This window comes from Hippocampus zosterae, chromosome 19 (genome assembly GCF_025434085.1).
Source record: "Hippocampus zosterae strain Florida chromosome 19, ASM2543408v3, whole genome shotgun sequence".
In the NCBI taxonomy this organism is placed as follows: domain Eukaryota; kingdom Metazoa; phylum Chordata; class Actinopteri; order Syngnathiformes; family Syngnathidae; genus Hippocampus; species Hippocampus zosterae.
This window is the reverse complement of record NC_067469.1, coordinates 9,341,357-9,368,956: the sequence shown is the minus strand read 5'-3', so window position 1 is coordinate 9,368,956 and position 27,600 is coordinate 9,341,357. Positions and strand designations below refer to the sequence as shown.

Here is a 27,600-nt window from a genome sequence, read left to right as displayed (position 1 = left end):
TAAACATTTTATAAGGACTATTTTTTTTTCAACTGATGTAATACCTTAATTTCCCCCCTGGGTATCAATAAAGACTGTCTAATGTGTTTTCAGTACAATCAACAGAGCAGGTGGTAATTTAAGGTCTTTTAATGAATGGTTTCATACGAACATACAATGCCACTTTTCACATTTTAAATAAAATGGAAACATGAGTATGAAAATAAAATGAAACAACTGTAGCTTCACTAATCATAAATCCAACCAAGATTTTACCAGAACAAGTGAAAGCACAACATTTGTTAGCTGAAGCTTTGCTGTACGACATCACGTTGACGCTCACTTCCATGTCGTGTTGTCACTGCAGAATGCCTGAGGCAAAAGAGAGAAAATCAAAAACGGTAAGTCAGAAATCTGAAATAATTGAACTTTTTGAGATGAGGTGTCACAGTGTCACAATGAGGAAGAAAATGAGAAACTAATCCTACAAACAAGACATTTCAAATTTGGGAGTGATTTAATTACATTTTCTCCTTCCCATCTTCATGGCTTCACCAGAACATTCTGAAGAGTCCCAACTAGTCGCTTCAAGTTCTGGACAGTGTTCTGCCTCCGTGCTGGCATATAGTCTATGTTGACTCTGCTCCTGAAACCTGAACATGTGCAAAAAAGTGTGACTTTTTTTGTAGGATGAAGCACTCTAGACGACAGTCATTACCTGAGGCCCAGTCTGGCGTCCGTATACCTGCCGTGTCCAGCGGTCACCAGCTTTCCGGCAGCATGGACGCCATTCACAAGAAGGTCCGCAGCCCAACGCGTACTGGACAGTACCTCTCGAAAGACCACTTTAAGGCTGCAGTTCAAAAACTCTTGGAAGTAGATGGTGGCATCCTCCCTCCAGTGGTCGTCGTCTCTGGCGGGGCTCACCCCCCTCAGAACGCAAGGATACACCATTTTGGGAATGTTGAGCAGATCCTCTGGGATTACCCTCAAGTTGATGTGATCTTGAGGAGCAAATTGTTCACAGATGCCGTAGTCAACGAGGTCCAGGACCCCACCGGATGAGTCCACATGTCGAACTTCAGCACGCCGCCACTTGTTGTGATCTGATCTGACCAAGCAGCTGACACCGGTCGTGAGGGAAGACTTCGGAAGAAGAGGTAACTCTGACTCAGAGAGGTACTCCAACATGATGGCCACTTTGTTCATGACGGGTAGTGAGTCCTTCAGAACCACGCAGAACTCTGAGGGAGTCGTCACCGAGGCGACAAATGCCGAGTATTCTTTATTGAGTGAGATGGGAGCAAAGACGAGCTTCCGATGGCGAATTGAGTTTGGGAGAAGCTGCTCATTTTGGCTTTCACACGGCGGCGGTGGCGGCAACAGTTGTTGGTTTTGCTGCAGTAACTGAGTGTGGGCTACTGGCGCGTTTGTACAGTCCTTCTTTCTGACACTGAATACCGACTTTTTCTTTGAAAGCTTCTTCCTTTTTGACCTGATTTTAATGGGTCTCTTACTTTTTGTTTTGAAGGTTTCACATAAGGCCTCGGTCGGTTTTGTATCCGTAACGCGGGTCTCAAATGTTCCTTGTTCATTTTCTGTGACTTTCAGGGCAGTCTGATCCCAGATCTTGACGGCATCATTCGTTTCCAAAGTACATGCAGGAGCATCTACTCCCTCCGGGGGTTTTAAAATTTGTTCATCGGGTGTATTGTCATCGTCAATTATCTCCATTTCTACTTCCCAGTGAGTTTGCCATTTTTGGATAAAGTGAACCATGAGGGGTTTCCCCATGACGGCGTCGGTGAAAGCAGCATCGTCATTGTAAAGGGTTAAGTCCACTAAGCTACATTGGATGCTGAATGCCGGCAGAGAAAAGTATTCCTGAGGCAAGGTGTAGATCTCATCTTTCTCGACGACTGCAGAGTTTCCAAAGTCCAGGAAATACACCTTGAATCTGGAGTGGCCCTCGTAGGCCCTGACGACCGCACGGTAGAGAGCCGCGTCCTCATCGTAGCGCGCTAGGACGAGTTCGTCGAATCGCACCGAAACGGCGGCCCTCAACGAATGCTCGTTCATCGAGTTGATTTCGTCAACCATTTTTAAGATGGCTGCCTCCTCCTCTGAGAGCTGCAGGAAAAAGCGACTGACCGAGTCGATATGGGAAACAAAACATAGCAAAGTGCAATCTTCTTTCTCCTTCCTGTCTGGCAAACGTACGAGTGGAGGCTCCTTGCGAGCCGCAGGCACTTTGGTCTTTTCAACCGTGACTTGCTCTTCACCAGATTTCAAAGTACAGCTTTTCGAGTTTGGTGTCCTCGCCGGAGTTTCATTTTTGGGATATCGACGTTGACGCCTGTTTTCAAAGGACTTAACATGCTCCTTCTTTGGGCGTGGTCTCGCCCAGTCATGAGCGCCTTCGTTTCGGGTGACTCTGGGAGAGTAATCAGCTGGCCTTAAATTCTTGCTCCTGGGAGCTCTTTTGTGATTTTTCGTCTCGTAGGTAAACCTCACAGTGGGCCGTGGTTTCGATGAAACTCTGCCAATGAGCTCCTTGACCTTCTCGTTGATGTTCAGATCACCATCAAAGAGCTGGACATCGAAGGAACCGTCTTGAGACTTGCCAAGGAGAATGGCTCGCACCTGCTTGTTGAGGACCGTTCCGTCCAGCCATTCCTTGACTTCCGTGTAGAACTCTTTCCTGGACACAGAGGCCAAGTTGAACTTCAAAGCTTGAACGGGGGTGGATAACAAGTGATCGCAGCCTCTGGGAATGGACACCACATGCGTTTTCTCTGCAATACCTCGATTCCCGTAATCTACAAAGAAGACGCTGAGATGCAGCGGAGACGGTACGGTATGAACCAGTGCCCGATACCAATTTCCATCCAAATATTTTGCCAGGCACATTTTCGCCGGAGCATCTTTCCCACTGGCCCGCTTCATTTCCGCGATTGCCTCGGAGATGTTCACCTCAAGGTCCGCAATGGCTTCGGTGTTGCGGTGGAGTTGACAGTAGATATCCCACTCCCCGCTGATGTGAGTTACGTAGACTTGCTCCTCGTCATTAGGCATTAAGCCAAAGGACGAGTAGACAAACTCCTCAGGAAAGTCCCGCTTCTTTTTTGCCAGATGTTGGTTTGTGACACCCTGCTGAGTTCGGGTGTTGAAGAGCTCCACAATGTTCAAGGGTTCGCTTTTGTCATTCAATTGCGACACCACTTTACATCTCAGGTTGCCATCGCCGTCGGAGATAAACCTCCTCAAATGGTCCGAAAGCTCCTCAGAAGTTCCAACTAATTCAGTCCGCTTTCGAAGGCTGCATCGGAAAGCTTGGCTTTCTAGCACAACGTATTCAGGCATTATTCCCTGTAGCTGGTGGACCTGAACTTGGACGCTGAAGCCGTAGTCTACCAACAGCACCTTGGCGTGGTCTTTCTGTCTCTCTTGGATGGAGGCCCTGTACCATCTCCCATCCTGCGGTGACTTTGCCACGCAACACGACTCCTCGTTTTGGAGGGGAACCGTATGCAACGTATAATAGCGCTGAATTTTCCCCATCAGGTCCTCCATATCTGGAACTTTATCCTGCACCTGGCACCAGAAATCTGACGCCGAGTTGATGCAAGAGCACCGGACTGGGAACTCATAACCAGGTCGGACATCCAAGATCTTGAAGCTGGTGGGCAATGATGACTTTTGGACACGTTTGTCCTCTTCTTCCTCGCAGGCTTCATTTCCACTGACATGTGATTCTCGAATCCCTTTACTTGTCTTCCCATCGTTCGGATTTTGCTCCATAGGTTTGACTGGAATGATTTTCCAGTATTCAGCTTGTCCGGAAGACACCATAAGCTGGCTGATGCTCCGACCGTTGTCGCTTCCCGACCGATACAAATCGATGACGCACTTGTGTTGTGCGATCTGGACGATGTGGATGCGCAGTGCCTTGTCGAAGAGCGCCGCTCTGAAGAAGTCACAGTTCAAATGCGTCCACACGTCGTCCAAAGGCATCACGTTGACAAGAGTGCAGCAAAGGGCAAACGCGGAAATGCCGGCAAACGCCTCGGGAATCTTCTTGATCAAAGCGCGAGGAACCTTCTCCACATTGCCAAAGTCAATAAAGAGAACTTCGGCGCCATGCTTGAGCTCGTTTGTGACCACGCCTCTGTAGAAATGCATGTCTGCTTCATACAACGCGCAGCACAGTGTTCCGGGCTGAGGGTTCAGCAAAACATCATCTTCGAGCTTCACGCCGGCAAAGTGATCGGACATTTTGTTCATAATTTCTTGGAACTCGCCGTTTCGTTTTGTGGTTCGGATCCAAAAGTTGCTTGGATTCTGGGCGTATTCGAGGAAGCCCTCAAACACCGAGTGCACCTGTAGCTCCTCCTCTTTCAGGGTTTTCACCAGCTCTTGGCCTATGATGGTCTCGTACGACAGGTTGGCATCCTGAATGGCCACATCTTCTACAGTAGAAAGGGGCTCCTCTTTTATTTGAGGAGGGAGCTCTCTCGTCACTTCTTCTGTCACATATTTATCCAAAGCACCGACTCCTGTGATCAAATAGAGGCACTGCTCCTCATCAAAACTATCGATCCGCACTTCTAGGACACCTCCGAGCAAGCCCGCCTTGAGGTAACTCGACTGCTGAGCCACAAGCTCCTCGTCCTGAGACTTCCGAGCAGAGAGCGAGCACGGGAACGCCATGATGGGTGTCGAATACAAATCGGGTGGCAAGCTGTGGACATCCTCGACTTTGACCGATTCGGAGAATCCAAAATCCACAAACAAGACTTGCACTTCCGAGTTCATCGGGAGAAACTGGACAAAGCCTCTGTACCATTTTCCACTTTTCCCTTTCGCCGAGCATAGGAGCCCCACATTTTCTCGAGGGTGATATTTGCTTCCGAGTTCACTGACTGCAGCCAGCTTCTTGGACATGAGCCGAAGCTCGGATTCCTTACTCGCCATCTGACAGTAAAACAGGCTCGAGTGAACAGCGGCCGTCACCCGGACTTTAGCTCGGGTGCCGCAGCTCAGTCTGGGCCCGCAAAAAGACAGTATTTCCTCATAAACCTTCAATCCGCTCAACTTGGGGCGATACACGTGTCCGCCCTGCTCGTTGGCAAGCAGGTCGGGAAAGGGGTCGATGTTTGGTTTGAGCGGCACCCCGGTCAGCAACTCCACCAACAGCAGGAAGGTGTCTTTGTCCATATGTTTTCCAAGCCCTTGCCTGACCAGCTCGTTGTTGATGTCAGGAATATCCAGCAGGAGAACTCTATGCGGCAGGATGGTTTGGATGCAGCCGGTAAAGCTTTTCCCGATAAGGCTCGAGAGGAAGTCCACCACGCCAGAGGAATGGCAGGAGCTGGCAGGCACCAGCACGTTGGCGAGGAAGCCGCAAACAATCTTTGGAGGCCGGCTGAACAAATCGTTGGAGGATGAAGCTATGTGGGCCACGTCCACACTTAAGATGCTGCCGTGGTCAATGAGGAACACGTCCGACACGCAATCATTGCACCTCTGAACCCTTCCTCTGTACCACTGGGCTGTGCTCACGTCTTTGACCAAGCAAAACTCGCCGACGTCCACCTTTGCATTGGTCTTGGGCGTGTTCTGGATTTCCTGTTGAAGGATGTTGTAATCCAGCTCGTCTGTGGTTAGGTATTGTCCCTGGAAGTGGATCAGGGTGGCTTCGGGGCTCCAGTCCAAGTGGGATAGCTTAAGGTCCACTGTCACCAGGGCACACGGCCCAGATGGACCAGAGTCCAGAGACCTAGATAGAAACATTTTGATTTTATTGAAGTATGTTACCCTTTCATATGTACCCCCAAAAAATGGTAGGAAGAGGTGGGGCAGCACTTCACAAACATGCTAAAAATGTATTCATTGTGTATTCAAGTCAATTTCTGAGAAGCAGTTAGAGACACTAAACTTGATCTTATCAGTGACACAGCAAAACTGGTATTTGTGTGCATCAATGTTTTCCAAAATAGTGGCAGATGTTTGCAAATGTCTTATTTTGATCACATGCAAAAGATTGAAGTCTGATTTCATGAATGACTACAGAAAGCGGCGAAAAATTACTGATGTGTGACAATTCTAAGTTAAACAGTCGCTTTGAATGACTATTAAAATAGTTGTAGATGACTCAATTAACTTTGCCTCCTCTAATATCAACGAACTGTTTGTCCGTCTGTCTTGTACTGCCCCCAGTTTGGCCAAAGCGGGCACACCAGAAGGACCAGCAATATGGCCATTCAATTGCAATTTGACAAAAATGCTTGTTTGATTCCATTTAATGTCATTAATGGGTGTGTTTATAACAATACAATAATAAAGTACACTTTTCCTCATTAAAATACACATTTCAGCATTTTTTTAGGGAAGGCGGAAAATGATTATCTGAATTTTCATTCATTTCAATATAAAAGAGGATTTGCAATATGACTGTGATCAGGGGACGAATTAACACTGTATCGCAAGGCACCACCGTATACTATTTGGGGTATTTATAAGAAAACCACAATTGTACTCACTGGATGAATGAAGTAAATATCTTTCTGTAAAATTCTGTTCACATTTTAGTTAAGGCATGCGTCACTTTGTATTCGTTTTTTTTTTAACCTGTGGTGTTGCACGTTCAACAATGGCTGCATGGCTGCTGATTCGGAATGCTTCTTTCCCAAAGACAACCTATTAAAAAAAAAGAGAAAAATATTCTGTCACAAAAATATGGGCTTCAAATCAACATTAATTTATGAGCATGCCATTGAGCAGAGAGCAGACCTCTGCCAAGGCCAAACAATCAGCGCCTCATTGTACACATTCATTGATTTCTGTCTGCTGTACACGTCTATTCTGAACTTATTTCAGTCATCATTCTTTGATGGGGAGGAAAAACGTTCAATCGTGTTACCAAGAGTGAAATTAAAAATTCCTAACATCTCAATGTAATAACCTTTGACATTGTTCATTAAGGTGGAAGAATTCTCAACTGTGCGAACCACAGCAGCAACTGTAGTTAGCCACAATGCTAACCCTGAGCTAAAGTAACGTGAAATACAGTTCTCCTACCTCAACCAGATGTTGTTTTTAAGAGAAACTCTCCTCCAGCGTTTATTGTGTGCCACTTGATAATTTGATCGTGTTTTGTGTGCAATTTCCAACCTTTTATGTGACCATCACGAGCAAAGATTGACAGATAGCGACTGGCTAGCTAGCTAGCTGAGGCTAAAACGACAACGAGCAGAACACGACGGGATGACGTTAAAACCGCCACCCGATTGGCCGGTGGATGTTTTGAGTTGTGACGTTAAGCCAATCAGGTGGCAGTGTACTAATTCGTTACCGGTTGCTTTGAGTTCCCGGGCCTCACCAAATTGTCCTCCATGGCAGGAAGGAAAAGATCACGTTCAAATCCAATCAGGTAACTTTGATCATAAATTATTCGGATATTTGATCGGCACTAGCACAAGCTGTTATTATGACGGCTTCTAATGTATATTTTTTGTTTGTCGAGCGAAACTCGCTTTACAAATGTAACAATCAGATTTTTACAGTCATATAAATAGGAAGTGCACCCGCTACCCGCCCCAAATTATTACCACGTCTAGATAGAGACATACCTCTAAATATTTTTAATCACCAACCACAGAGATGAATTCATATTGTACTAAAGCAAATAGCCACCTGAATGTTTACCCAGCTGCGTCTTGGTGTTGTGCGCATGGTAAAATTCTGTTTGCAGCAGAATGCTATTGTAAATGGCATGTCCTGCATATCATTTTTTAAGCGGTCACAAAATGACCACTTTCTGCTCGCCAAGGGGGCCATTCTGAGAGTCAAGACTTATTCTGTATGTCTTCTCTAGGTATATCTGCTTTTATACATTACATGTTATTATTGCTGTGTTTATTTTTCCCATATTTCAACTAGTTTTCCCTTCACATTTTGTACTTAAGGCAGCTTATGGACAAATGCTTCTCGTTCAGAGTGCCTTGTTGTCTTGGCGTGGAAAACCCTTGTAATGGCCAGTAGGGATATTATCCATCTGCTGGTGGCTTTAATCTGATACATTTAATGTACCCGGCAAACATGTATTAGAACAAAGTAACATCTATTTTTAAAGTTCATAGAAGTGATATTTGATTGACCGTTAATTATCAAGGCATTGAGCTGACATGCTAGTCGCCCACAGCATTTGAGCTCACTTTATCTACCTAACACCCCTTGAATTGTTCAAACACTTTCTCTGCGGTGTGTCAAATTTGCTAAAAATGTATTTTCACATTACAGTCTTTCAGAATAAATTTCAAATGAGGGAAATACCTTAATTAGTGGAAAATCACCTATAAGGATAAGGTTTGTATCTCCATGATTTGTAAATGTTTGAGTGTGAAAACTGGCGGTGCAAGGCGTGTGGGGAAGCTGATGGTGCTGGAAAGACAGATGGATGAGTCTTTTTTTCTTTTCCCCCTCCTCCCTGTTAATGATTAAGAAGCTGTTCTGTAAATATGATGCTCGCATGCGCTGGGCCTGCTCGCTCATCTCCTCACGGTACAGCACCTCCTCGACCTTCTTTCTCGTCTTCCTCCTGACAAAAGATCCACCGGCTGCTTCTGCTCCGCTTTAGGCCTTCTTCAGGACTCAATGAGCAGCTTCTTCCTATTTTTTATATTTATTTTTATTTTTATAAAATAAAACTCCAAATGTCCCCCGTGCATGGTGTGACTATGGCGATGAAGCGCAGCCGTGAGAGTTCGGCTGCTGATAGGCTTTTACCTCTTCACGCTTTCAACAAAACTTTGTGCGGCTCACAAGTGGACACAGCCTTCCGTGGATGCTCAAACCAGGATGATGATTCTGCCATCAAATCAGGTAAAAAAAAAAAGAAAAAAAAGAAGGAAAACTCCTAAAACACTAAATATAATTACGAACATTACTTTGATGTTCAAATTAACGAGTATGTATTGCTATTTGTACATGTACAGTTTTGGTTCATTCTCTACTGCTTTGCTTTTAAGTGCAGTATGTCTTTCATCGTCTCCGATACTGTATTGGATTTACTTGGACAAAAAAAAATGACACTGATTGGCCACGAGGTGGTGGCGAAAACAAATAAAAAGTCCAAACTGCAAAATGCCACAGTGTGGTTTCCAATTGTGATGTTGGGAATGGGCCCAGAACTTGTGCAGTGTTTATAAAGGTGCTTCAAATTGCTTGAATTTGAACCATCAGATTTTGTTTTAAAAAAAAAAAATCCTAAATTTTTTAAATATAAGTACTATTGGCAGGGAACTTCAGTCACCTTCACAACAAGCTGTACTTGGGCAGATATACTGTAATTACTAACTGTTCACAAAAGAGGCTCCAAGATGTTTATTGACTGAAGCTTACTATTAAACTAAACATAAAACCAAGATATGAATTTGAAATAAATGCATAGCCTCCACTGGAATACAAGGGGAAATATCATAGGGACAAGGGTTAACAATTAACATTTAGGTGTTGGTGTAACCCTTTCAGCAAGAACTATCGGAACATAAACTTTGCAGCAACACACGCAGAGAGAAAACAAAACAATGCTCACAGCCATGTATTCTTTATCCTCTGCAAAGAACAGCTCATAATTCTGGCGTACTGATCAACCGAAGACCTCAGATCTTTATGTTGTTAAATAAAAACATAATTGTGAATTTTTGTGATTTCCTCAGAGGCGGAGGACAGCAACGAAATAGCGTCCTCAGAGGAAGACCACGACCTGGACCTGGACCAGGACCAGAATGAGGAAGTGAGTGCCAAAGCAAACTTGGCCTCCCCCAGGAAAAGCATCAACAAGATGAGCAAGGACAAGAAGAAGCAGACACAGCTCACACTGCAGTGGTGAGCACCAATGTGCTATTTATGAATGATGATGATGATGATGATTGTTGTGGTGCCCCCTATCAGGCTGGAGGAGAACTACATTGTGTGCGAGGGTGTGTGTCTCCCTCGCTGCATCCTCTATGCTCACTACCTGGACTTCTGCAGGAAAATCAAACTGGAGCCCGCCTGCGCTGCCACTTTTGGAAAAGTACAGTACCTTTTGTTCATTTTTTTCAATCTTCCCGAATATGCAAATAATTGTCTTCTTACGTCTGTGTCAATTGAAATGGTTTTGGGGGCTGATTTTTAATTTTCTGTCCTTAAACTGCCAGTATTGAGTGAGTTTTGGAGGTTGGTTATAGGGCCAACAAAATTGGTAAAATCATACAAGTATACCCACATATGTAGAAATTGATTGGTAATAATAATTTGTTTGACAAAAATAACAGACCACGTGGTATCAGTATCGATTTGTGAAAAGAAATTAGCCATGTATAAAATTTCCACTGATCGGAGATGGAAAAAAAAGAAAACGAATTCACTCCTCTACAAGCAGCTTTTTAACATGATCTCTGGTCATAAAGCTAAAAAAATAAAATAACATAAAATGCCTGTACATGATAAAACTAATAAAATTACAAACTCTTTGGACTAAGCCTGAGAAGCTGCCTCATATTTGAGCAATACTGTCAACTCATGATTTTGCTGGTTTATTTTTTATTATTAGTATTTTTTTTAATGTGTATGAAACATTTGGATGTTGTCGTCAAACTTGTTTTTTAAATGTTTTTTTTTTGCCTCAATCAGACCATCCGACAGAAGTTCCCTCTCCTCACCACTCGGAGACTTGGAACCAGGGGACATTCTAAGTAAGCACCACTTTTAAACCGTCATATTTCTCAATCCTCATTTTCACAGAATTGTTTTTAGTAATTGGTTTTACATGACAGGTATCATTACTACGGGATCGGCATCAAAGAGAGCAGCGCTTACTATCATTCCGTCTACTCTGGGAAAGGTTTGACCAGGTACTTGATCCACGTAATGACCAAAACGATAACATTCCATGTCAAACACAACAATTAACATCAATGTTTAGATTTTGTGCTTGGGTGACTTTCCTTTTCCTGTCGGCAGATTTTCTGGAAGCAAGATGAAGAATGAGGTAGTGTCTTCTATGCGCTACCTTTTGGAAACGTTTGTATGCTACTAAATAAGTCACTGAATGATGCTGGCGCGCATGTTGTATGCAGGGAGGCTTCACCAGGAAATACTCTCTTAGTTCCAAAACGGGAACGCTGCTCCCGGAATTCCCCAGCGCCCAGCACCTTATTCTGCAGGGAGACATCTCCCGGGAAAAGGTTCTGTATGGGGACTTGACTGGGCACTTGATGGACCCCTTATGTGACATAATAATTATATTTAAAATAATAGGTGGACACGCTGATCATGATGTACAAGACGCACTGTCAGTGCATCTTGGACAACGCCATCAATGTCAACTTTGACGAGGTGACGTCTCAGCTTGGTACGCACGGCCTAGCGAGCGGTCCGGCGACGCTCACGTGTCTTCTCGCGATGCTCTTCCAGATACACAACTTCCTGTTGCACTTCTGGCAGGGCATGCCCAACCACCTGCTGCCGCTGCTGGACAACCCGTTGCTGGTGGACATTTTGTGCGTGTGCGACTCCATTTTGTATAAGGTAAGCCGCTAAAACCAGCTAAAGTCTACTCAAGTCAATAAAGTGCATTTTCCACACATTTAGAATTGTCAATCAAGTGTCAAAAGTGTCATTTAAAGTCTATCTCAAACCACCGCCCTCTGCTTTTTTATTTCACGTTACGATTATCATTGCTAGATTGACAGATGTGCTCATCACTCCTTTACTGTGCTGCCGGTTGAAATAATCATAATTGTGAATTTTAATGAAATATAGAATGAATCAGATGACATTTTCTTTTAATCCGCTCAGGTTTTGACTGATGTCCTCATTCCTGCCACAATGCAAGAGATGCCTGAAAGGTTTGCTTTCTCTTTTAAGGAACCGAATCATTGTTCTATGCCATTGCCATTTTTTAATGTCATCACATCAGTGCTGGTTTAGACATTTGATGAGGTACCCCATCTCAAAATATCACCAAAAAACAATTTCTGCCTTTACATTAAAATGAGCGATTGAGTTTGGGTAAACGCACAGTTTACCCAAACCATCCATGAGTTTTGCGTGCCGCTTTTTTTTCTTCATTTGGATCACGGGTGAGCATTGCAAGGCACATGTAGACTAAGAGCCATTCACACTCTAATGCACAGTTTAAAATCTTGACCGAAGAGGTGTGTTGTCCTTTGGCTGTGACAAAATTGTGCGCTGAATAAAATGATGTATCGTGTCTTGCCAATCATGGCGTGTTTGATATCTGTCAGCCTGCTCGCGGATATCTGCAATTTTGCCAAGCACTGGGAAATGTGGCTGGCCTCCTCCCTGGACAACCTCCCACAATGCCTTGCTGCCAAGAAGCTGCCCATCGCGCGCCGCTTTGTGTCCTCCCTCAAACGGCAGACGTCCTTCTTGCACCTGGCGCAGGTAACGTGACATCCACGTCGGCACAGAAGTACGTATATGCAGTGACACCTCACTCTGCCGGATGGCCTGTGGCTGCCATACGTTAGCACGTCTGGTTAATTGGATGAGAGAATGTCCCAAGAGAAGATTTCAGTCCTGAACGAAGGGTGGAATACCAAGATAAGTTTCAAGTCTTGAGTACAGGTTCTAGTCCAATTGGAAGATTCTGTGCTTGTCCCAAGTAAAAATTCCAGTTCAGAGAGAAGTCCCAAGAGCAAATTCTTGTCCTCAGACCCGTATGTATTTTTCTCACGATAATCCTTAGCGTCGACAGCTATGTCTGTCTGGCTGCACTTCTCAACATTTGAAATATTCCGTATATATACTGTGTGGGAGTCAACATTTAAAATAACAGAGCACAGAGTCGAAGCTACAATAGTGGCTGTGTTTACCTTATGCATCCACTAGATGGAGCTACACTAAAGGAATACAATACAATACAGCTTTATTTATATTGAGCTTTCACAATCATTGCAGCTGCAACAAAGCGCTTGACAGAACATTTAAATACTAGCTCCAAGAATTAGAATATTGATCCATATATATATGGCGCATCGGATTATAAGGTGCGCTGTCGGGAGTTTGAGAAACTGGAATGCTTTTCGCTGTGCCTTAAATATGGTGTTTTATTGGTTGTCACTTTCTGAATTTCAGTTAATTTACTTGCATTTGTTTACTGGGCAGACCTGCCACATGCAATATGGCGGACACATTGACATAACGTAACAATGGGCCGTGCGCTTAATGGGGCTCCTGCGTTAAGCATGTCGATGACTGTTTATGTGTGGTTTTGCCGCTGGCGTCACACCTGGGCAGATCGCCCGTCCGGCGCTGTTTGACCAAAGCGTGGTGAGCAACATGGTGGCGGACATGGACAATGTGGACCTGAACAGCATCAGCCTGCACTCGCTGCTCAGCATCAACGCCAACGGCGAGCAGCTGCATGACGCCCACTCCGACTGTAAGTCGGCGTGTGATTGATGAGCCAAATGAGGATCTCTTGGACTTGGCGTAGCTATACACAGCCAGACTTAGTCCTACTTGCTGAACACAGGTGTGTTTCTCCGCAGACGAGGCCATCGCCGTCTTCCAGGAGCTGAAGGAGCTTCTAAGGAAGAATGCCACCGTCGAATCCTTTGTCGAGTGGCTGGACACCGTGGTGGAGCACAAAGTCATTAAGGTCCCATTTCAAGTGCTGTACAGTGGACCCTGCGATTCTGTAGAATCACAGATTTGATTTTATCAATGCATTTATAACTTAAGTGATTCTTGACCTTGCCCGATCTCTAAAAAGTGCGCATGTGAGAATATCTTTTGGCTTAAGTTTTTATTTGTTACGTGTGTGATGTTAATGTCATTTTGGCGCCTGTAAGTAAGTCACCGCTTAGTAATCGGCAAACAGATGCAGTTAACTTTTTGTGTTTGTGTTTTGCTGTTGGCTCAGCCGGGTAAACAGGGCGGTCGCTCGGTGAGGAGGCGAGCTCAAGACTTCCTGCTGCGCTGGAGCTTCTTCGGTGCCCGCGTGATGCACAACCTCACACTCAACAACGCTGCCAGTTTCGGTAAGCTGACGCCACCACGCGCCCGCCGTCGTCATCGCGCTATTGGCACTCCCATGAATCATTCCGAGGCTCCATTTTGACCCCGCGCTCTTCTTTACACAATGCAACCATAAATAGTAATCATTAAACAGTCTTATCTCGGGTTCGTGTGCTCGCTGTTTAAACACACCGTGTGTGAATAAACACGCACGCAGAGTCACGCACGCACGCGTACTCCCAACAGCAAAGCCCTGCTGGACAAACAGTGCAATTGAATGCTAAGCACCATGTTTCTCAATCCAATACAGTACGTTTGGTTTTATATTATTATATTCTTGAAGTTGTTATCGTATAATGTTTCATACATTTGGTGTTTGTGTATTACTTTAATGTTACTTAGGTGTTTCTATATTGTTTCCTTTTTATTTTATTTCATCCATCCAACCATCCATTTTCGAATCCGCTTATCCTTACAATGGTCGCGGGGGTGCTGGAGCCTATCTCGGTTTTCCTCGGGCAGTAGCCGGGGGACACCCTAAACTGATTGCCAGCCAATCACAGGGCACACATAGTCAAGCAACCATCCGTGCTCACAATCACACCTAGGGACAATTTAGGGTGTCCAATCAGTCTGCCATGCATGTTTTTGGAATGTGGGAGGAAAATGGAGTACCCGGAGAAAACCCACACAGGCACGGGGAGAACATGTAAAATCCACGCAGAAAGGCCTGAGCCGGATTCTATCCCTGTACCTCTGCACTGTGAACCCGACGTGCTAACCAGTCGACTGCCGTGCCGCCCATTTTATTTCATATTTTATTCTGTTCTTATTTTTCTATTATTACAAAGTTTATTTGTACAGTACTGTATTATTTTAGTAATATTTCATTTTATATCAAATATTTTCTTTTCAATTCACACATTTGCTATTTTTATATAATTTTCATTTTTTATGTTATATATTAAATTTGTAGTTTTTCATTAAAAAAATAATTGAACAAATATTAAAAGCACCCAATATCATACGAACACAGTTGCGCCTCATTTTCTTTGGCATGCGAGCCTTTTTAGCAGTTTGAGCTTGGATCTGAACTGCAGAAAAGCGGGGTCTTCTGTAATCAGCATAATAATAGTCATAATAATCAGTCTAATTTATTTATGAGGGCGTGTATCTAATTGGACACAACAGGAGTTTCTTCATGTTTCTCCACAATATCGTTTCACTTTCTTCCCCAAAATAGACAACTCCCACTAAGTGCATGCCTTTCCCATCTGCAGTTGAGTACATAACTACAGTATGTGGATGGTGTTCAGGTTCCTTCCATCTGATCCGGATGCTTCTAGATGAGTACATCCTACTGGCGCTCGAAACCCAGTTCAACAACGACAAGGAGCGCGACCTGCAGAACCTTCTGGACAAACACATGAAAAAAGAAGGTAGGTAGTTATTGCACACAGTGGCATCTCCGTTTTTATTTTGCACGAATCACCAACTTTTTCCATTCTCTCAGGGGCCAGTAAAGCAGCCTTTTTGGCATGTCCCAGCTCCTGCTTCCTAGCCAATCGCAACAAAGTCAGCAGTGCGCCTGTCGTCGTCGACCAATCGGTGAAGAGCGAGTCCTCGGGACAGGATGCCTCTGTGTCTCTGGCGGACAACCCGCAGCGAGGGGTGGAGACGGGTGCTGCCATCGTCATATCGGTGACGGATTCTGTTGGGTTCCCCAGTGCAGGTACATTTAAAAAAAAAGATTATTATTGGTTTTTTTTTGTTTTTGTTGTTGTTTTTGTTTTTTGAAACTTTACTCTCCAAGTCTTGGCACATTGAGTTGCCAGTGTTTGAAATGTGCTCTTAGTGTAAATAAAACAGCCGTGACTAGCTTTATGGTTAATCAATTACCCAAAATTATTATTGCACAATTTATCTGATTTCAGTTTCATAATATTGCAGTTTCTTCCTCAAAAATGTTTCTCTCATAAAATGATAACTTTATTCTGAATTAAAAAAAAAGACTTTTATCTCATACCATTATGATTTATCTCCCCACTCCTCTTATGTTTTTTCCCCTTAAAGTAACAACTCTGTTCTTAAGGGGGAAAACCCCCGTATATACAAAAAAAATTCTTCGTCTCACCCCACCTCGGGTGGTGTCCGTCCGTCCCTCATTTAGCTCAGGTCCTCTACAAGAGGCCAGGAACCTTGAGGGTTCTGCGCAGTATCCTTGCTGTTCCCAGCACTGCACATTTCTGGACTGAGATATCCGATGTTGTTCCCGGGATTTGTTGCAACCACTCATCTAGTTTGGGGGTCACTGCCCCGAGTGCTCCGACCACCACAGGCACGACTGTCACCTTTACCTTCCAGGCTCTCTCCAGCTCCTCTCTGAGCCCTTGGTGTTTCTCCAGTTTCTCGTGTTCCTTCTTTCTGATGTTTCCATCACTTGGGACCGCTACATCCACTACAACGGCTTTCCTCTGCCTCTGATCGTTCGCCCTTCGGTTAGCCATCCTGGGTCAGTCCCATCCCTCAGCAGCTGGTTCATTTGTGCTGCTAGGCGCTCATGGAGTGCTGTGAGTTTCTTTAGCCAGTAGGTGTGGACCATGTCCGTGCCTGGTGGTGTCCAGTTCTTCATATCTGAGACTCTTTCCTGTATGTCTGCCACTGTTATGGTAACTGGGTTCTGTTCAGAGAGGCTGCTATGCTCCTCTCTCAGGGTCACCAGCCATTGTGCACTGCTGTTATGTACAACCTCCTTCTCCCATATGCCTTTCCAGAACCTTTCAGTTTCCAGTCTTGGTGGGTCAGCTCTGTTCTTAGGACCCTGCCACTGAGCGTACACTTTCGCAGGTTGTGTTGTGAACAGCCTGTTTATTCGTCTGGCCTCATTCTCTTTCGTGTACCGCTTTAGGCGGCTGGACAAGGCTTGGAGCCTTTGTTTGGCAGTTTCGAGTGCTTCAGGTATGGTCATCTGGATGTACCTCTCGGGTCTCTGCCTTTTCATCACACCTCTCTGTGCCTCCGTCATTTGACTCACTTCTTTCCGAGCCGCCTTGATCTTAGCCTCCAACCGTCTTTTCCATGGTGGGTAACGTATCTCATGGCTTCCATGGTTGCTCTTAGAGCCAAGCATCTTAAGGATCACTGATGCTGAAGCGTATATCAGCTCATTGGTTTCCGTGATCGTTATGGTAGGGATCACCCTCAGTGCTGCATTCACACTTTCCATGAGACTTCCAGGTGGTACTTCACATAGCCGTTGTAATCGGTTTCTAGATTGCCCAGCTTTCATTCTCGCCATGATCTTAGCTTTCAGGTCAGTTGCTGCCTCGCTCAGCATTTCATTCATTGGGACTGGCCACCCAATCTCATCATCTGCATTCATTGGGGCTTGCCTCCCAATCTCTGGTATGACCTCCTCCTCTGATCTGGCAGCCTGGGGCCCTTCACCATGGAACCTGCGTTGTACCTCATCAATCTCAAGTTGTGACAGCAGTTGTCGTTTGTGGATGTTGGAGCACTGAATTACTAGTTGTTTTGTGGTCAACCGTGACTGTGGGTTTCGAAGTAACCATTTAGCCCACATTCTCTGCATGTAACCCCTCTGACTAGGGTTGCTTGAGTAGTAGCATTCCAATAGAGCCATGTTATCGCATCTCGCCCATCTCCGCTTTGTTCCAGTAGCCCATTTTTAATCAAGGTGCTCTGGTTCCCCAGCACCTGACGCAGACCTTGTTTGGCCGGGCGATGTCTGAGCCAGCATGTCATTCATTTTATTGTCTCTCATCATTGTATGAGGTAGGCATTAGCGTGAAGGATCTTGCCCACTTTACAGCACCCAACGTGTGTGTGTATATATATATATATATATATATATATATATATATATATATATATATATCCATGGAAGATATATGTTCTCGAGCCTCCTTCAAACTAGCTTTCAAAAAAGAATAAAGACCAGCTTTTGCTTTCCAGGTGGTCCCACAGACTTTTGTGCTTCAGTCATGACACCCCCTATCTCGCCGGCGCCGCTGGTGCACAGAGGCTCGGTCATCAACCAGGGGCCACGAGCCCCGACTTCGTCCTGCTCCTCTACGTCTTCCTCCTCGTCCTACTTCTCCACGTTGGGTGCTGTAAACCAGCCCAACCTCTGTGCCGCCTTCCCAGAGACTTTGTACCCCTGCTCAGCCTACTTCTCTACGCCCGCATCCGGTTACCAGTCTGGACTCAGGTCAGCTTCAACTCTCTTTTGTACAGCGCCCCCATCAGGTTTTTAATTGGATTTATTGTAGGTTAATTAGTGTTCTTTTTAGTATGTAATTATTAGTGCTAGGGCGGCATGGTTAGCACGTCCGCCTCATCAGTTCAGAGATGCAGGGTTCCATTCTGGCTTCGGCCTTCCTGTGTGGAGTATGCATGTTCTCAGTGTGGGCTTTTTCTGGATACTTCAGTTTCCTCGCACATTCTAAGAACATGCATGGCTGGTTAATGAAACGCTCTAGATTTCCCCTCGCAATCATTCGAGCCAAACTTCAATCACTGGTGCAAAGATGGACAAGTGGGCCGGACCATTAAAAATTATACCATACTCCGCTATAAATAACCAAAATTATATGTCTTTCCTTTGTTTTGGTCTAAAGAAGCACAAGAACACGAGGAAAATGTTGAAATGTAATGAACATACCTTTTACAAAACATTTCATGAAGCACCTAAGATTTCCTTAGACAAATGTGCAATTTACTTTTATCATTCACATATATGCATTGCAAGTGATCCCACTGACTGCACAAAGGCACAAAACCTTAAGAAGTAATTGGTATTGAAAAATATAGTAATGCACTTTTAAGATTAAACGAGATTTATAAAGAAAGGAATTTTTAAACCATATACACGAGCATATAAAATCTAAATGTAATCCCTGCCTACACCTTACAAACTAAGGAGAGTGATATAATATGTGTAAAGAATAAAGTATTGTGTATGTCCTTGATAGCGTCTGTGCTGTTGGTTCTGTCTCAGTGACAGACGAAGACTGCTGTAGTCTTCTCTGATCAAAACAATGTTGTCTCATTTTGATCCTCTGATAAAAACAGTGTGTCCCGCTCGCGGATAGTCCACAAATTGCACCTTATTAAAATATTCATTCCGTGTCTTTTATGCATTTTTTCACTTTTAAATTATCCTGCGGACCAGATCAAACCTCCTTGCGGGTCGGTCTCGGCCCGCGAGCCGTATGTTTGAGAACACTGTTTTGGCGCGATCTCTCAATCAAAATATTTTCATTTTGCAAACACAATTTTACTTACCAGTATGTCATTATCAATGACAGTAGAAGTAGAAAAATGCAATTCATGATGAAAAATGGTGCGATTATTCATCTGACAGCACGAGATTATTTTACGTCCATTTTGATGTGGTAAAAATGTGGTATTTTTTTCCTGACTGGGGTGTGGTCAAATTTATTTTTTTTGTGTGTTGAGGCCCGAGGCGGAGAGCACACTCTCGTCTTGTGTCACGACATCCTCCTTGGCCTACCAGCTGTGTCGTTACCCCGCCTTGGATGACCAGCAGCCTTCCGTCAAAGACGTCTTCTACGGAGATGGCCATCATTTCTCCTCCGCCGTGGGTCCCGCCTGCTCGCTGAGCCCTTACGCGTCTTCCGCCCACCCGGCTTCCGGCTACGGCTCGAGCTCGGATGCCATCCTGAACGATCCCGGTCTGGAGGTTCAGACGGCGGCTCACATGCTGGATGCCGGCGATGGATTCGGTTTTGGACTCAACCACTCGACCGGCAGCGGCGGCGGCAATGGGACGGGACAAACTTATTCTGCTTCGGGACAAAATGGTAAGTGTAGCGTCACTGGAAAAGCAGGAACGCTGACCAGCCTCTCACCTTCCATCATATTTCAATTTATTCTTTTATTCGATTACAACTTTATTGGAAAAAAAAGACAACATCAAAAATACAACATGAATCCCTGATGTAATGTGAAGTTTTTTCTTGACCTTCCTCCACAGATTATTTTGGAAACAGTAGCTACCTGGATGGCCAGCGGATGGCGCCGGCGGTGGAGCAGCATGTATCGGTCATCAGCAGCGTAAACCCCCTCCTCCTGCTTCGGTCACCATACTCCGACGTCCATGACCCGCTCAACATCCTTGACCGGCCCGGCAGGAAGAGCGGAACCTTCTTCAGTGACGGCCACAATGCAGCAGGTGAGCTACCAAACGTTCTGCATGACTGCCGCATTTTAATCACGGACAAGATTTGGCTGTTGCTTAGTTCCTTATTTACTGTTGTTTTAGTTTCAATAGTCAGTTCAGTTGGTTTCATGACTGTAATTAGATTCAGGAAACAATTTGGTTATTTTGAGGTTGTGTTTTGAAGTTCTTTGGTTTTATTAGTTGCAGTGGTTAATTTTCAAAGTCAATTGGTTTTAGTCAGTTACTGTGTACGTTTTAAACACTAGACAACTTCGTAGTTAAGTTCATTTTTGCTCATTTGTTACAAATTAGATTTTTGATAGTTGCGGTGATTCATTTTTAGTAGTTATTAGGTAACAGTTGTTTGTCAGTCTGTCAATCAGTCAGCATAATCTGCCCGTCCGTCCGTCCGTCCGTCCGACATGCTCCATCATGACACGCTGGCTATGTTATGACAACGCACTTTTTTTTATCGCTGAGCCTCAGTTCAAATAGCCTTCAGCTGCAGCGGCGCTGTGTGGTGGAAAAATGACTTAAGTGAGCCAGCAGGCAAAAGTAGGCTAAGCATGTAGGCAAACAAGATGTCCAGCCCGTCATCCGTCTCATATGTTGTCTCGCTAGGCTCGGCACCCTGCATGTACGCCGTATCCTCGTCGGCCTTCTCCCCCCAGGAAGCTTCGTTATCGCAGCAGCAAGACCCGGTCTCTTCGCTGCCTCCCATCGACACTGTCTTCATGGGTGCCCCAGGGGTACCGTGACACAAGCAAGACCCAGCGGTTCCCCTTCAAGGTAGGCCGACCCCACCTGCAGACGACGGCTTAGTTACGGGGATGTGGTGGCCGTTTTTCCATTCTCGCCTGCAGCAGCTTTTTTCATTCTTTTTTTTTTTTTTTAAAGAATTTATTTATTTTGGGTGAGGAGTGCTGCACTTTCCACAATAAAGGTCAAAATATCCAGTAAGTGTAAAATTGTATTTTACTCTTAAATTCACAGATGTGTAATTAGACTTAATGATACTCGGCAAAAAAAATGTCTTTTGGCAGTTTTTTCATCTTGTCTTTTTTTTCTATTAATGTATATATTGCCACAGTGTTTCTGCAAATAATAAATAATAAAGCTATATAATTTTTTTTTTTTAATCAATGATCGCTGGAGAGAACAAGTGGAGTGCCCGCCGTCGTTCTTATCTGTCGCGCCAGTGACAGATGGCGGCGCGTGTGCCCGTTACAGTGTGTTACACCTTAAAGTACTTTTAATTACACAGTCAATAATGGTGTGCCACAATTGGCCCAGCGCTCGTGTGAAAACAACAGAAGGCCCAAGGCAAACTTTGGGACAATGTTTAACCACAACATGGCTAGCCAACAAGCACCCTCCAGATGGCCTCACTGACTTCTTTTGTCTTAATGATGAATGAGTCAAAAAATAATGTAATAATCAATGCAAATTCAAGTTAATGAAATGGTAATCAACAATTTGTGTTTTTATTTATTTATTTTATCTATCTATCTATCTATCTATCTATCTATCTATCTATCTATCTATCTATCTATCTATCTATCTATCTATCTATCTATCTATCTATCTATCTATCTATCTATCTATCTATATCGTAACATTCAAGTTGAGGGAAATTTCCCCATTGGTGACAAATCTTGTATGTTATCTTATAAGCCAAGTAAATAGAATACCCCAATATTCCATTAATTCCAAATATTCTAAAGATTCCATTAATTCCAAATATTCTACATTGAATATAATCATGGCGGTACCAATATTTATTGTAAAAATTAAGGTATGATTTATTCCCTCTATCATTTTAGCCTGTTGATTATAGATTTTAAAAAAATCAACAACAACACCAGTGACATTTATTTAGTAAGTCGAGAATTGCACTTAATGCTCCATCTGACAATTTAGGCTAACAGCAGCTTTGTGCCACCAGGTGCCACTCATGTGATACTCATCATGAAGGTCACAGTATTGGGAACACTCGCTTCACCATAATGTACCCATTATTAGTCAGTCATTTTCACCCCATGTTTTTTTTTTTTTGTATGGAGCTCAACTAAGAGAGACTGCCACATTCCAACTACACTTAATTGCTTTGGCCTTTGAGAGGGAAAAAAAAGTGCGTCAAGGTTGCAAAATAAGAAATGATGAAATAAATACAAATAATGAGAAAACCAGTGCACGATCATCGATTGACTTCAGGAAAGTCAGCGCAAGTCAACTTGGCCTTCGCAAAGTTTAACGAGGTTCTGCTTCAAAAACTAGACATCAACTTGTCAAGAGTCCTTTACCTCTTCCTTTCAAACCACTTAGGCTTTGTCAATAGCTGCTGATTGTGATTCCAATTTGATTCACGTGTTGATTGTACAGCGGGGCAATTAATGGAAATGTAATTGTAATTTTGATACCTTCTGATGATAAAAACATTTGAGTTGAAGAAAAGCAATTAATAATGAACTACAACTTTCTTTGTATAGCGCTTTTCACAACAGCTGCAACTATAACAAATCATATCTACTGCAGCATAAAATAACCATTTGCGATTGGCTGGCAACCACTTCTGTCTACTGGCCGGAGACAGCTGGGAACTGTGTTCGTCTGACGGTGACAGTGCGCTGCTGTTGTTGCGACCTAGCGAAAATTAAACGTCTCCAGTGTTGTCATCGAACCAACTGTAGTCATCCGAAATGAGGTAGACACAAAAACCGTTGAGAGACTTCCACGCAAGGAGGACCAACATAATCAACATGGCCTGACTGAGTTGGGGGGAGTGAAACCCCCCTCTTTCAGAATGGTTTGCCCCAGCAGCACAGGGGAAGTGCTTGCGCTTGTTTGTACGGCCGGCAGTTTTGAATACAGCGGCACATAACAAACACTGGTGTCTGGGGTCTCGTTATTCTCCAACAAACATACAGAAACAGACTGCTGTATTCAAAGCAAACTCGAGAAAAACGGAAGTATGCAACCACGGTTTAAATCCACTATAGGCTGAGTACTAGTTTACCTTAGATGTGCACTTTATAATGTTATATTGCTCTGTTTTGATTTCATTACAAAAGCTGTTAAAACAGCTGTTTTGTGACAAAATATTTTTTTTCACTGTTGTTGATGGACAGTAATATTGTGTGAGAGAATATCTGTGAACAACTGCTCCAAGTGAAAAATGTTCATGTAAAATTGAAAATTGAAATTGTTATTTCAGTAAATATTTGCATTTGGCACATAGAAAACTGATGGAACATGATTCCAAGTTGATGAGAGCATTAAAATGGGGAAAAACAGATCAACAAATGTAAAAGGAAATTCAGAAACGATAAAAAATGTGTGAGTAATCACAATTAATTTTTTAGTTCATTTGAGTTAATTATGACAGTTGCATTTTTAAATAGATTAAATATTTTAATCGTTTGATAGCTCTAGTTAAAATGTTTATTGACAGCCCAGTTTGGATTTACTGCCAATCTAAACACAACAAAAAGAATGACATTTGTTTTAATGCAATTTGTACTGAAACCTCACTAGCTTAATGCTAACTGTGAAAAGAAAACCCCATTGACCGGCTAGTAAAAATTAGCATTAGGACTTCTGGAGATAACAAATGGGCACAAACAAACATATTCAGACATCTAATATGAAAACGATACTCACGGGCATATATTTTTCTGAATATATTTTTCTGAATCTATGAAATAAGAATTTTATTAAGAAATTTCAAATGCAACTTTCCTCTTCCACAAGACTGAGTGTGTAGCTCCAAGGCTGCGCCGCATCACTCTGCCTCGCAAAGCCTCAGGCGATAATTTTACGTGACCTATGATTTTCTGGTAGTTATTTGGAGTGATATTTAGTTCTGTTTTGGTAGCTGAAAATCCGTTTTGATGATGATAGATCATCCATAAACTTGATTTTGGTACTACCGGTACTTTATAAAGTCTTTACCTTGAAAGTTTAACATGAGGAAAATTCTCCTCGTATTGATCATGACGGATGTGTACAGAATGTTCATTGTCTTCTGTTGGCATTCAACTCGGTGATGTTTAAGATGTTGATGTGATCCCAGTACAACGTTTCCACTTGGACACAAAACGAATACACATGTCTGACGTACGCCCGAGTGCAACGCTGCGTTCCGACGTTCACAAAAGAATTCCATTGCCGCCATTGAGGTGTCAAAAGTCTCAACTGGGTGCCGTCTCCGCCGGCTTCACCTTGGCAAGACCGGCGCAAAGTTCTCACCGACCTTGCACTTTTTTAAACAAGCTTTCTCGAGTGCGTCTTTTAACAAATTCTTGGCCGCGTAAGCCACAAAGCGCCGATGATTATTCACTTACAAGTGTCTGTATTGGAGTCGTCCCGCGTGTCATAGAAAGATGATTATGAATACATTTCAAAAGAGGCAACATTCCCTGCCTGGCCGCCATTGTCATCCTCGTCCTTGCTGTTTACTGTTTGACTTGCAACAACTCGCTGAGCATAAAAGGGCCTCTCAAGTTCACTCGTTCTTTTTACTCATTGGTAGCCACAAAAGCTCTGCCTTGGCAAACGGCATAATGTTCCACACAAATCACGAAGAGAAAGTTTCAAATATTCTGCAGTGCCCGTGTACAAGAATCAGTGCCCCCCCCCACTATTCTTATTTAAACATATTTTTAAAGCGGTTACTTTTCATGACCACCTACCGTAGGTGAAAATTAGCCTTGTAGAGAAATTGTACAATTTTTTTAAAAATAGTTTCTTTCACCCTCTTCACCTACTTGAAACACAATCAAACAAACTCGTTCAAAATTATCTTTTTAAATCATTCCTTAGTGCTTATTCTCACTCCCTCGCTGTCAAAAATTGCATCTCATCACTTTGAGGAAACCAAAAGAAGACTCTCTCGCATCCAAATAAAAGGCGAAGCTTGCTTGCTTGATGCTTGACACTGTCAAACCTGTTGAGACATCCATCCATCCATTTTCTGATCTGCTTAATTCTCACAAGGATTGCGAGGGGGTGGGGGGTGCTGGGGTCACCCTGTACTGGTTGCCAGCCAATCACAGGGCACACAGAAACGAACAACCATTCGCGCTCACACTTACACCGCGGGACAATTTAGAGTGTTCAATCAGCCTTCCATGCACGTTTTTGGAATGTGGGAGGAAACCGGAGTACCCGGAGAAACTCCGCGCAGGCCCGGGTAGAACATAACAAACTCCACACAGGGAGACCGGATCTGGAATTGAACCCGGTACCTCTGCACTGTGAGGTCGACGTGCTAACCACTGGACCACCTGGCTGCCCCCCAAACAACCTGAATACTGAAAATCGCTATAATTCAATTTTGTTGTTGTTTTTATAAAGACGTACTGTGGCTTTACAGTGGATTGTAGTACCCGAATGTGGAGGTAGAGCGCTAAAACTGCCTTTCACTATTTCAGTTGTGTTGCTATTTATTTATTTTTCTTTTTGTGCTTTGTGGCTAAAATGGTGCCTAGCGACGCTTCAGCATCCGGAAGGCATTTTACCTTGAGAAAATCCATTGGCTCGGCCGCATTAGAGCGCCTCATTGTGGGCCATGAGTGCACACGTCACGCAGAGAGAGATAAAAGAGCAAGGCGGTGCAGCAATAACTTTTTTTTCTTAAACAACATCAACTTGACAGCCACCATGTCTTCACTGTGGCGTGGTCAATTTAGAACGCCTCATTGTCATGGCCCATAATGCCTTGGCGGTTTCGTATTCTAACCTCTGGAGGCCTTAAGCAGATATATTTTTGGGTCTCAATCATGTTGTTATGTGTTGGCATAAGAACGATGCTCGACAAAGAATCAACCGTTTTCCCAGCTCGTAGAAATTTGATTGGCAGTTGAGTGTGGCATGGTTTCAGCGTATTCAAGAGTGGAAGGAACGGCTGTTTTTTGGACTTGGAAGCCTCACTTCTTACACTCGGCAAAATGTATCTACATTTTATAATCATTCAAATTGGACCAGGTTGTTGACCACAGTCTTTTTTTCTGGTGTGTCAAATTTAGAAAACTTTGTTGCATTCACTTTACAAGGTCTGATATCATTCGACACATTGTCGGAAGGGACAGCGAAATGAATGCAACAAATGACAGGAGTCTTGAGCATGTAAATGCTCAGGAACTTGCACGTGTGGTCCGCCTACGCCCCAGTTTCTTCATTTAACCTCTATTTATCCGGGTGAGGCAATTGAAAACAGATGATTATTTGCAAAGCTGACCTGGCTGCAGACGGCAGTGCCGAATAGCGGTGCATCCACCTGTGCTCGAAGAAAGGATGATCTTGTCATTTCAGTATTGTCGTCTGAGTCCCCTTCCTTTTCTGCCTCTGGCTGACCTTCTATTGTGAGTTGCTTGGAGACTGCTCGCCCGACTCTCCAAAGGAGCATCCCGCAACGTACCACCCCCACCCCAAGCTCCCCCTTTTGCCTTACCCCCTTCACACCGGGCCCTCCTTTTATTCCGCTCGCATATCAAACGCACCCTCTATGTCTTGTCGTATTCATGTCTTGCTGCTGCTGCAGTTTTGGTGGTGTCAGGGTAACGAGAGAGAGCGAGCGACACATTGTCCCCGCTCGTTCATTCATCCATGTCTTTGGCCTTGGGATGGATACTTCTTGGTGCATTGTGCTCCTTCATGCATTTTTATCATCGATCGGTCGCTGCGCCAGATTTGTGTCCACACGCCACAAAACAAAATGGCGTATCGATCAGGCAGGCCCTGCTCCGAATTGATGCCTGCCTGCGATTTTTTTTCTTTTTAATTAGTTTTTTTTGTTTTGTTTTTTTTAGGGAGGCTGGGGGAGGCTAAGGCGAGCGGTTTGACTAGAGCTGCACCTGTGTCGCGGACCCTGAATACAAGCGACATGTCACTCTTAATGAGCCAATTTATCCAGTGGCGGCGAGGTCCTTGGTGAGTCCTTTCATCTAAGCGCCACCTTGACAAGAAGAGCTCGCAGGAGCTGAAGGAGACATCCTGGTTGGGGGAAACAAAAAAAAACCTAAAAAAAAAAAGAGGCTCGCTGGCCAAGCATCCATCCGTCTGTCCAATTTCCTGGCGCTTGTCATTATTAAGGTGGTGGCTGAGCTGGAGTCTGTCGCAGCTGACTTTGGGTCGAAGGACACCATACACCCTGGAATGGTCGCCCATCAATGTGAGGGCACATAGTGACAAACGTGGACTAGTTGCCATCACACAATTCAGAAGTGGGGCGGCCACTAATAATAAGTTTGATATCTAAAAGCGCTTTTTGTTACCTCATTTGGAGTATATTTATGAATGTTAACTTTATTGAAAGAAGACGTCCTTTTTTTTCAGAGGAGGATGTGAAAGGACACTTTGATTCGCTCCTCTTTCATCTATAACTG

The 27,600-nt window shown here is 43.9% G+C and overlaps 2 protein-coding genes across 4 annotated transcripts; one reads left to right on the top strand and one right to left on the bottom strand.

Annotated features, from left to right (window-relative positions):
• Positions 1-113: 113 nt before the first annotated feature.
• Positions 114-7,034, bottom strand: tdrd15 (tudor domain containing 15). Its single transcript, XM_052052260.1, has 4 exons — positions 6,610-7,034; positions 725-5,758; positions 505-632; positions 114-351 (listed from the first exon to the last, which is right to left on the bottom strand). The coding sequence occupies exons 1-4, from the start codon at positions 6,639-6,641 to the stop codon at positions 338-340; spliced, it is 5,208 nt and encodes a 1,735-aa protein (XP_051908220.1). The 5' UTR covers positions 6,642-7,034; the 3' UTR covers positions 114-337.
• A 54-nt stretch (positions 7,035-7,088) lies between these two features.
• Positions 7,089-27,300, top strand: rfx6 (regulatory factor X, 6). Of its 3 annotated transcripts, XM_052052264.1 has the most exons (21): positions 7,418-8,862; positions 9,699-9,867; positions 9,934-10,057; positions 10,657-10,718; positions 10,800-10,877; positions 10,987-11,014; positions 11,103-11,210; positions 11,284-11,361; positions 11,440-11,553; positions 11,824-11,873; positions 12,273-12,432; positions 13,288-13,432; positions 13,542-13,651; positions 13,916-14,033; positions 15,327-15,449; positions 15,524-15,742; positions 17,986-18,241; positions 19,492-19,856; positions 20,030-20,227; positions 20,837-21,004; positions 27,025-27,300. In XM_052052264.1, exons 1-20 carry the CDS (start codon positions 8,694-8,696, stop codon positions 20,971-20,973), a joined length of 2,811 nt encoding a protein of 936 aa, XP_051908224.1. In that variant the 5' UTR covers positions 7,418-8,693; the 3' UTR covers positions 20,974-21,004; positions 27,025-27,300. The 3 variants fall into 3 exon arrangements, with proteins under 3 accessions (XP_051908225.1, XP_051908224.1, XP_051908223.1); XM_052052265.1 differs by lacking the exons at positions 7,418-8,862; positions 27,025-27,300 and adding an exon at positions 7,089-7,411 and having other exon boundaries at positions 20,837-21,166; XM_052052263.1 differs by lacking the exon at positions 27,025-27,300 and having other exon boundaries at positions 20,837-21,166.
• The last annotated feature ends 300 nt before the right edge of the window (positions 27,301-27,600 follow it).